Source organism: Phaseolus vulgaris, chromosome 8, assembly GCF_000499845.2.
Source record: "Phaseolus vulgaris cultivar G19833 chromosome 8, P. vulgaris v2.0, whole genome shotgun sequence".
Lineage (NCBI taxonomy): Eukaryota > Viridiplantae > Streptophyta > Magnoliopsida > Fabales > Fabaceae > Phaseolus > Phaseolus vulgaris.
This window is the reverse complement of record NC_023752.2, coordinates 57,904,044-57,915,368: the sequence shown is the minus strand read 5'-3', so window position 1 is coordinate 57,915,368 and position 11,325 is coordinate 57,904,044. Positions and strand designations below refer to the sequence as shown.

Sequence of the window (11,325 nt, the reverse complement as noted above, 5' to 3'; positions counted from 1 at the left end):
GATAACCTTTTCTATATGGATGATATGGCGTATGAGGAATTATGCTAGATTGCAGGATAAGATTGGGGTTTCTAAGGCTATTTCGATAATTAAAGATTTAACTTGTCTAGTGGGAAATTCGTCTAAAGCTTCAATGAAGAATGATATGTTGGACTTCAACGTGATTAAGTTTTTCGGTATTAAGACTCGTAGTGGTAAAGTTCTTTGTCATCTTCCTATTAGATGGGAATTTCCTTCACCAGGCTGGGTCAAAATTAATACTGATGGGGCTGCTAGGGGGTATCCTGGTCTTGCTACTTGTGGAGGTATTTTTCGTGGGAGTATGGGAGAATTTATTGGTGCTTTTTCAGTGTTTCTTGAAGTTCAAACTGCTTTGGTTGCTGACTTTTATGGAGTTATACATGCTATGGAGGAAGCTCAAAAAATGGGACTTACTAATGTCTGGCTTGAATGTGATTCTGCCTTGGTTTGTGCTGCGTTTACTGCTAGGACTAATGTTCCGTGGATGTTTCAGAATCGATGGAATACTTGTCTTAATTTTTGTGGGACAATCAGGTTTAGGGTAACTCATATTTTTCGTGAAGGGAATGCGTGTGCTGATAAGTTGGCTAATTTAGGATTTATTCATAGAGAATCTTTTCATTGGTATAATAGACTCCCAGCTAGTCTGTTCTTAGAATTCTTTATGAATAGGTATAATCTACCTATGTATCGTTTGTGTTAACATATGGGTTTTGGTCTAGTCCCCCCATATTTTTGTATTTTCTTTCTTTTTTCTTTTTTTTAATAATATTTTTTTTTTCATGTGATGGCAGATGATTGTTGTTTCTTGAGGTGTCAGCTTAGCTGAGATGTCAAGTTGCATAGTGATGCCTAACACGAAAACTTTATAAAAAAAAATTAATATTTTATTATTTTTTATTTTATTTTTTAATTTATAAATATTATTATATTATTATAAATAGTGTCAAATGTGTATTATTTACTATTCATAGTGTCAACAAATTTTTTCTTTAAATTTTTATTTTTATCAACAAATAGTAATGAAATTAAATTGGTCCACTTTGGGTAGTCCAATCCTTATAAAGAATAATTGATTTCAAAGAGTACAATTTCATTTGCAAATCCACCAAAATTACCTCCTACTAACTACCTCAGCTCTGTCAATTGAAAAGGAAAAGTAGTAAGGATAAACCATTATAAATATATTAAATTGAATGCATACATACCAAGGGTTCTAGACACCAGTTAGGGAATGAGAAATTAGCTGACGGTATCTTTGATAAGATCCATGACCAAACCTTAACCTGTGTCAGGGAGAAAACTTCACTATGATCAACCAATTCATCTTTAAATAAACAATTATTACAATTATTTTTGTGCCTCCAAATCTCAGTAACTAATGCGATCCACACATTACCCATAATCCATCGTGTCTTTTCTCACACTTATCTATATGTGAGAGAAGAAGAAAAAACAACTTACTCCCTTTTTTTCCCTCCTACACATTACTCATAATCCATCGTGTCTTTTCTCACACTTATCTATACGTGAGAGAAGAAGAAAAAACAACTTACTCCCTTTTTTACCTCCCACAAATCAACGCACTTGGATTGTGCAATCGTTTTTCCATTCACTTAAACAATGCCACCATGTTAATATATGTCAAGTTTTTAAGATATATTTTAAGATTAAAATAGTTCTCTCAAAAAATGCTTTGTTCTCTCTCTTCTTTTCGCTTTGCCACAATAATGGCATACGGTAATCACATACAGCATCTACCTTCAGGTAACCATACAACTTTCTTCTTCTCCAATTTCCCTAATGGTTATGGAGAATACGATATGATAAAAATATTTCAAAGATGGACTAGAGTTAAAGAAGTCTTCATAGCCCGAAGGCTGAATAGGTCGGAAAGAAGGTTTGGGTTTGTAAGGTTCTTTGATGCATCAAATGTGATTCGTTTGGAGAAGTAATTGGACCAAATCCACATTGGCAACATGAAATTCTACGTTAATATACCAAGGTATAGGCGCCAAGAGCGTGGACCAAACAAGGAGGTAAGGAATCAAGGAAAGTATGATCCCAGGGAGAGGAAGAATAAGGTGGTGAGAAGGGAAGTCAATAGGAAAAAATATAAGGAAGTGTGGAAGGAAAAGAAAGTTAAAAAATCCTTTGCAGAGGTGGTTAGAGGAATATCATCTCAAGCACTTTGGAAGAGACCTATCATTGAAACTGAAAAACAAGTATTGTCATGGATGGAAGCTAGTGCAATCGGTCAATTCAACTATGAGCTTAACTTTTATCAAGTACTTTAGAAATTTATCAAGAGTGGTATGAATATGGTAAAAGTTAGATATATGGGGGGATAACTTGGCCTTATTAACACCAACTGAGGGCGAACGTATTGAGGATGTGATTAAACTAAAAAAAGATTGGTTTAAGAGTATTTTTTATGAGGTATAGCCGTGGTCAGAGACATATCTAGTCAGTCATAAATAGTATGGGTTAGATGCACTGGTCTTCCCTTCACGTTATGGAACAAAGACTGTTTTGCAAAAGTGGTAGGAGAAGTGGCCTCGTTAATAACCATTGGCAAAGCTACGAAAAGCTTGGAAAATCTAGAATATGCACGACTTCAAGTGAGGATGCTAAGGAGTGGGAATGCAAGGCTAAACAAAGGGATGAAGATTCTCGGATGAGAAGGGAGATGTATGGGGAGACAAATTTTGCACCCCACCAAGGCAATTGAGGCACCGAGGGAGATGGGGAATAGGAGAGTCCAGCAGGAAACCACAATGGAAGTTCTTATTTGATTTGGATGATCACCAGGCTAAAATAAGCACTAATTCAAGGTTAGATCTTAGCTCATTAAAATCTTTGAGTAATCCTTTATCTAATGAAGGTATTGTTAACTGTAATAGAAGGGTTAGGAAGTCAATAAAAATAGCATAACCAATTAAGATTTGGGAATTAGGTAAACATATAGGAATAACTTGTTGCGGGGATGTGGAAGAGGTAATCAATGAGATGGAAAAGTATGGAAGAGAGGGATGTAGCAGTCATGGGAAAGTGTGAGAGGGTAATAAGAGAGGTTTGTCATGATTATTATATGTATAAATATCAGAGGGCTAGGAGAGGGAACTAAAAGGAGATATATGAGGAACATAATCACCAAAGAAGGCGCAGAAGTAGTATGTATTCAGGAAACAAAAACAAAAACTAATTCTTTATCAGACGCCACTTGTTTTTCTGAGGGGAAATAACGGATGGCTACATAATGAAGGTGAAGACGGGGCTGGAAGCTTGTTAACCATGTGGAATAAGGAGCTCTTAAATTATGATAATCATGTAATAGGAAAAGGCTTTATTGTTCTTTATGCTAAGCACTTGAAATCCCAAAAGAACATAGCGTTGGTTAATGTGTATGCACCATGTAATGCTAGAGAAAAGACTGCACTATGGGAGGTAATAACAAATATTAAATTGGTAAATCAGACTTATAATTGGTGTGTTCTGGGTGATTTTAACGCGGTTAGAAGAGTCAATGAAAGAAAAGGAAAAAGTGTAAGGAGTAATCAATCGAGTGAAACAAAAAGGTTTAATGAATTCATTGACAAGAACGTTTTATTAGAAATTCGAATTGTAGGTAGGAGGTTCACATGGTACAAACAAAACGGAACAATTAAGAGTAGGTTAGATAGAATCCTAGTCTCTATTGAATGGCTACAAGAATGGCCTTTGAGCAAGCAGAACATTCAAGTTAGGGAAATATCTAATCAGTGTGCAATAGTGGTTAAATCTGTGGTCAAGGACTAGGGCACGAGACCTTTTAAGTTTATTGTTGATGCTTGGCTCTTGAACAAAGGCTTCAAGACTTCGAGACTTCATGGTATCTTGTAGATGTTTTGGGCTTATGGTTCCTAGATAGGTTGACTTGGGTTTTCTTTCTCGATCAGTTGGACTTGGGCTCTCTTTCGATTGGGTTGATGTGAGCTCTCTCTTGGTTGAATTGACTTGGATTTTCTCTCTCGATTGGGTGAATACTTACAAGGTGCTCAAATGATAAAGTCATAATCAATTTAATTAAATAGTAATCTTTATAAAAAAAACATTATACTTACAGAGACCACCTATCATAATCAATTTGATTAAATAGTAATCTTTATTAAAAAAAAATATACTTACACAGACCACCTATTTATAGTGTTTGTTATTGGACTTCATCAATTTTCTTGAACTTTTACTTTTTATACTTATAATTAATTAGTGAGTGTATTCTTAATATTTTGCACTTATTTATTGAATCTTGATACATTATTAAAATTATTTTATTATTGTTTTTTTTTCTAATTTTACTTAATGTTTGTGTGAGAATGGCAGTCTCTCGATATTTTCCGGGACAGTACAATGTTATTGACAACATAAAAAAAAAAAAAGAGCTCATGTTAGTGAGCTTATTTGCATTCATTTCTTCCTAAAGTTACAAACATCATTCAACTTTTATTTCAAATTATTTCATCTTATTTGACGCACTTAGAATTGATACACTACAATTGGGCTTCTAACTTGGTGGTTTCCATCATCCCAAATCAAAGAAGCAGAGAGTATTTCCACATTAATTCTCCCTTGAATTATGACATAAAATGACTTTTTCTGCCCTATAGATGTGAAGGAAAGAGTATTGGGTTTCACTTGAATATTTAACAAAGATGGAGCAATTACTCTGGCTTTATATGTAGATGTTGTAGATCCCACATTTGTAACTGTTCTTCGATAAGGACTACTAAAATATGAGTCATTTACATAAAGAGAAAATGAAGGGAGGTTTAATTCAAATACTGCTTTCTTGTTCGCTTGTCCTTTGCAACTACTATGATCTGCAGTTAGGACTCGAAGCTCTTTATCTGTAAACCCTTCACCACACAAAAACTTTATATAATCTGCTTCATTAATATCATATACTAGACCAGGATTTGGTGCCTTAACAGGATTAATAAGCCCAGCTCCATATGCAAATTCAGCTTCAGGATTAAGAGTACGACTCATTGGAGTAGCTATCAATAGAGTGAAAAAAAGATGGTCAATTTGGCTGACTAATGATAAAGAAAATCATACTCTTTATGTGTAATTGCTTACATACGCACACTTTTATCTTAGAGGAACTAGGTGATTATAACTTATTTATTTTTTAAAACACACTCTCGAGAGCACATATTAGTAGTAGTAACTTAGCAAAGTATTAATTACCAGTGGTCATCAATGCAGACTTGATCATGGCAGGAGACCAATTGGGGTGAAATGATTTGATATATGCAGCTGTTGCAGTAGCATGAGGGCATGCCATTGAAGTGCCTGAGATTACATTATATTTTACTTTTCTTTTGTCACCTTTGACACTTGAAATTGGGTCAATTGGAGACCATGCAGCTATAACTTCAACTCCAGGAGCAGCAATGTCAGGCTACAATATCAGTAAAATTAATATTGAAAATGGTATCTTGATTATATAGCATACAATATGTAAGGTTACCTTTAAAGTATTTGGTGTGATTGGATTTGGACCTCTTGAGGAGAATGAAGCTATGGAAGGGATTAGTCCATCGTTTACTTCTTCACTCTTAAATATTGTGGCTGTTGCATTTCTAGTAATTGGTAGAACAATAGATGAGAAAAGGTTGAATTTAATATCATTAGATTTCACACTTTTCATTATCACATATATTTTACACCTTTAACAACTAAAGTGACTCCAGTGGATAACTCATGAACTTATTTTGTTGAATTATCTAAAACTTTGAATGTAGTGAATTTTTTACCCCAATTTAGAAATAAAAAGATATATATTTGTGTGATATTGAAGAAGAACCCACAAGTTATTTCAACTAAGATATTTGATTATTTGATCATTTTTTTATTTAGCATTAAATCTATTATTAGCATTTTGAAAATAATAAAGGTGAACACAAAAGTCTCATTTATAAAGATACACAGGATTAAATAAATTTTTAAGATACTTAAAATTGATTCAGATAGAAATGGACACCTTTTAACTTTTTTTAGTCTATACTTATACTTAGTATTTAATGAATACATAAAAATAAAATGTTTGGCTTAATCCCAAATTTTATATCCGTGAGAATTATTCGAGAGAGTTTGAGAGTTATAAATTAATTTCTCCTCCTTTATTGTTAATATTCTAATTTGTAATATTTTCTCCCACATTAGTAAAAGTGGGTTGTTTCAGCTGTGTCGGAGATTAAGTTAAATTGGCGGAACTCCGTTAACTAGTTTTTGGTGTGTTTTTTCGTCTTTATCTCTTTTATTATTCTGTTCTATTTATTAGTATTATGCTGCTTTCTCTTTTGTTATAGTATTCAATATTATATGTCGGATAACTCTCTTAGTGTTTTATTTTAGTGAAAAATTACCCGTTTTTTTCAACATAAAATTGATCTTAACTATAATTTTTACTATTAATACATAATCATCAAGATATTTATTTATAATATCTAGAAAATTAAAAGGTTATTTAATTCAAATACATACAAAAATGCACTATTATAGTACAAATATTTTATATATATCACTTTGGATAATATATATATATATATATATATATGTATATTACTATTTTTCTCTTAATATTGGGAGGTGCAGTTCGTAATTATGGTGCCTGTATAAACACACATACCTGTTTGAAGTTAAATAAGAATGTATGAGTCTTAGATCCCACAGAGTAACCTCCAAAGCAGGCAACGCGTATGCTCCGGGCAAATCTTTAGGGTAATTATTTCCAAATATAACACCAACTGCCCCAGATAAAAACCCTGCATCTTCAGCACCCTGAATGCTTTCACACAGAACAATCTTTCCCTGCACTGAATGTTTATCCAAAGAGTCCTTTTCACAATACCTGACCAATTAATAACGTATCAAATTGAAATCCAATTTTTTTCTGATTTCCTTAAAGAAAACAACAGACTGTCTTAGAATTCATTTTCTGATACCTGGATGTGGAGCTGTTATGTCCACCAGCAGTGTTAGGTATATCTCCACCATATACAAGTGGATAAAGTTTTCTCTTAAGATCAAATGTGTTGATTGAGACCCCCTGCACACATATAAATACTCACACTCATCAGTAAAACTAAGCCTTTATTTGAATATTTCAAGTTAAGATCAATTCCGTTGAAGTTATAATGGAGAATTTACAGAAATGATACCTCATAAATCGCCCCATTGCCCAACTTCACCTTGGTGACAATCTTTCTGTCGAAAGTGCTAGCAGCTACAGAAAGTAACCATGGTGCATAATTTGTCATTGAGTAAAGATTTGGACCCAAATTGTTGGCAGAATTTGAGGTTAGTATCCCCTTCTTCATTGCATGAAAACTTCCTATATTATTTGAATCTTGAAAATACGGAACATGGACTATATTTCCGAGTCCAGTTGAAATAGAAATGACGTCTACTCCATCACTAATAGCTTCATCAAAGGCTGCAAGGGTGTCAGCATCGCCACAATTTCCTGTCTTCCAGCATACTTTGTACACTGCAATTCGGGCAGATGGAACTCCTCCACGGGCAGTCCCTGAGGCTAAACCAAATAGACTTACTGAGTTAACCGAGTTTCCAGCAACTGTGGATGCACAATGTGATCCATGACCTTCTCCATCTCTTGGGGATAATATATCATCTTTGGCAAACTCACGCTTCAGATTAAAGTACTTTGCGCCAATTATTTTGCTGCATCAAAGTATTGACTGACTTAATAAAGAATCTACTTTTTTACAAAGTGAGCATCCAATTGCTTTACCCCGGAATATTCTAGTCAGAATATATGACATTGCCGTGAAAAGTGATGTTACAAAAATATGTCAAACTTGACTCTAGTTCATTTTTTAGTCTATCAAACCATATACAAGATAAATTAGACCTATCAAAAATTAAACAGAAAATAAACATCTAAATAGGTTAATAGCTTAACCCAAGTTTTCAAATAATTTAAACTAGACCTGAAAATTGTATTACAAGTAATAGATTAGACTGAATTTTAAAAAATATATATGTTAGATCTATTTAAACTTGTATTGTCTAACTTTTTTTTATCCAAGTAACATATGACTTGCTCAAATAAAAGAGTAATGATTAAAGTACACCTTATCTGAGTGTATATATATATATATATATATATTTTTCAGTTAAGTCTGCTTCTGGTTTTTTAAGAGAAGGAAATGAGGAAGACTCGAGAAGGTACAAGTTCTTCTGGGGTATTAAGGCGCTTCCCTCAACTCACATCACAGCTTGGAGAGTGATTGAAAACAAGGTTGCTTACAAGGTAAATCTGGAGAGAGGAGATACAGGGGTCGAGAGCAATTTGTGTTGTTTGTGAAGGATGTTAGAGGAGTCAATAAATCATTTGTTCTTCGGTTGCAGAGTTGCTTGGATAATTTGGAACCTATGTTACGATTGGTTAGGTGTGAACTCAGTTGACTCTACGGATCCTGTGTCTCATTTTGAACAGTTTAAGATTCTAGACTCTTCTACTTCAGTTAATCTTATCATGGGTAACATGTGGATCGCGTTGGTTAGCAAGATTTGGAGACATAAGAATAATTGTTTATTTAAAGGTGGAGTGATTGATCATATTGAAGTTTTCTCTTTGACAGAGGTTAAGGTTTGGTCCTTGATCTCATCAAAGATACCGTGAGCTAATTTCTCATTCTCTGACTGGTGTCTAAAACCTTCCGTATGTATGCAGTCAATTTAATATCTTTATAAGAGTTGCTCATTTTTATTATTTTTCTGTTTAATTGATAGAGCTGGGTAGACATCAAGAGATAATATTGGTTGATAAGTGGACAAAAAGGTATTTTTTGAAATTCAATTTTTGTAAAAAGGGTTAAATCATCTTTAAAGTGGACTCATTTAATTTCATTCCTATTTGTTGATAAAAAAAATAGAGAGAGGTTGGAAGAAAAAATAAATATGAAAGTAATATATAAAGAAAAGAGAGATAAATATAGTAGAAAATGAGAAAAGGAAAAAAAGCAAGTCTATAAAATAAATGATTACTTGTTGCAGGTGAAGTTATGACATGATCCTTTCCATTTGGTTGGTGGAGGACCAAATCCTTTGTCGCTGAAGCTCTCAGACTCGGGCCAAATACCAGTGTCTATTACTCCCACAATTATGTCACTCTCTGTGGTTTCTCTATTAGTATTCTGCGGAAGCCCTAAGAAGTTCCACGACCTTGTTGTGCGAGGAACATTCTTGCCGTTTGGGAAAACAGAGACAACGCTCTCCATTTCTGTTGCAATCCAAAGTAACACTGTGTTTTACCTTTCATGAACATAATATTAATCATGAATTACAGAGGCATTGAAATGAGAATAGCACCTGCCATTCTTTTAGCCTCCTCTTCTGTTAACTTCATGACGAATGCATTGAAGTTTTTGTAGCTGTGAAGTACAGCTTCTGTTTTGAAATCGCTGGAAGCAAGCAGGTTTGGACAGTTAACGAACAAAATCAATCTAACTCTATTCCATTATTTGCAGTGGAGTTTTTATTCAGTAAGAAAGATATTTTGAAGCATGAGTTATCATAAACAAGAATATATGTTGAACCTGCCAAGGACTTTTTGAGCCATGGTGGTATGAAGAGAAGGTATGGAAGTGAGGTCTGTGTCCTTGGGATGATCACCCATGTAGACAATGTAAGTCTGTGTTGAGAAAAATTATATATTAATTAAATTAAAAGAATAATTGAAATCTAAAAATAAAGTAGATAGATACTAAAAATAAGGAGGGAGATGCAAGATTTAAGATATAAGTAGGTATTTGCCTTCCTATCATTGTTGGAATGTGCATGTTTAACTGTGGCAATGCAGAGAAGAATGAAAAGAAGGCATGGCCTTAAAGAGATCATATTTGATACTCCAATGGGATATGAAATACCTAGCAGAATTTGAAGGGGCTAAATTAAGAGTGTGCATAGCAAGTTCCAGCAAAGAGTATTTATAGTAGAAGAGTAGAATTTGGCTCATTGCTACTTTCACAAATCCAATAACACTGGTAGTACTTCACTAGAGTGTTCATAATTTTGACACCACTAAAAATACAAAAGATATTCACACCACTAAAAAGATAAAATAGTTATTTATAATAATAAATTGACATGGATGTGATCGTTTAATAAATTTCTTTAAAACTTTTAAAAATATCATTTTTTACGACTTTTCAAAGAAATGCTTTTGGACTATAAAAAATTCTTTATGTTCAATCATAATATTTAATACAAAATGTTTTTTACAGTATAATATCACATAAAATGGGTCACTGAACGAATCTTTCTTTTTGGTAAAAGAAATCATAAATATAGGGTAAAGGAGAATTTAACTGTAGTTCATAATCCATGACAACTTCTGATAGTCGTTAAAAAAAAAGTGGAATAATCTTGCATGTTCTTAAACAAATTATTTTTCTTTCAGACAAAGCTACACACCATGTAAAAAAATGCCCAGGTACTTTTGCTTTTGGACAAAAAAAAAGTTCAAACTTTAGTTAGCTAATCTTATCTGTAAAATTTATTGTTTGTTTCTATTTCAAATAAAGTAATAATATATGCGAAATTAATATTAATTATATAAAATTAAATCTTTATTATTCAAATTTAAATATTATTATTACACTATATTTTTATAAAATAATTGTCGGGAACTTCATTTCTCACTGAAAGTATATCATTGAATAGAAAGAATGAAAGATACAAATGATCAGCTTTGACTGTTTCTTACACATTAATTACAACCATTGAAAAATAAATTAATTGAATTTAATAAAAATTAACAATATTCCAAAATGGATTAACTATTAGACCTTTTATTTATTTAAAATTACGTAACTAGAAAATATTGATATAAAATTGATAATGAAATAATTTCAATCTTTTAAGAACTTTTGTCTTTTAATCTTATAAAATTGCTAATGAAAGCAACATTTTAATATAAATCTCATAAATATACCATTCTTGAAAATAAGATAATCTTTTATATAAATAATTTTATTTAATTTTAAATATTTTTTTATTAGACTTATTTTAAAATATTAGTTTGATTGATAAAAAAAATATCATAATTTCTTTCATTAAATATATTTGAAGTCTTGAGAACAAAATTTATAGATTTATTGAAAACGTTATTTATAATTTGATTTCTATATTTAGACTTTTTTTTAATACGGTGTCATAATTTTCAAAATTATTAGTTTAGTTTCATCTTATATATAAAAAATGATAAAAAAATAAACAATGTGACTCTTCGGA

At 32.3% G+C, this 11,325-nt stretch overlaps 1 protein-coding gene across 1 annotated transcript; it reads right to left on the bottom strand.

The window, feature by feature from the left end:
- Window positions 1–4,428: 4,428 nt before the first annotated feature.
- Window positions 4,429–9,969, bottom strand: LOC137826297 (cucumisin-like). The gene is made up of 10 exons (XM_068632215.1): window positions 9,847–9,969; window positions 9,630–9,724; window positions 9,403–9,494; window positions 9,079–9,313; window positions 7,227–7,749; window positions 7,011–7,114; window positions 6,695–6,916; window positions 5,534–5,645; window positions 5,251–5,464; window positions 4,429–5,057 (listed from the first exon to the last, which is right to left on the bottom strand). Exons 1-10 carry the CDS (start codon window positions 9,928–9,930, stop codon window positions 4,537–4,539), a joined length of 2,202 nt encoding a protein of 733 aa, XP_068488316.1. The 5' UTR covers window positions 9,931–9,969; the 3' UTR covers window positions 4,429–4,536.
- Window positions 9,970–11,325: the final 1,356 nt, after the last annotated feature.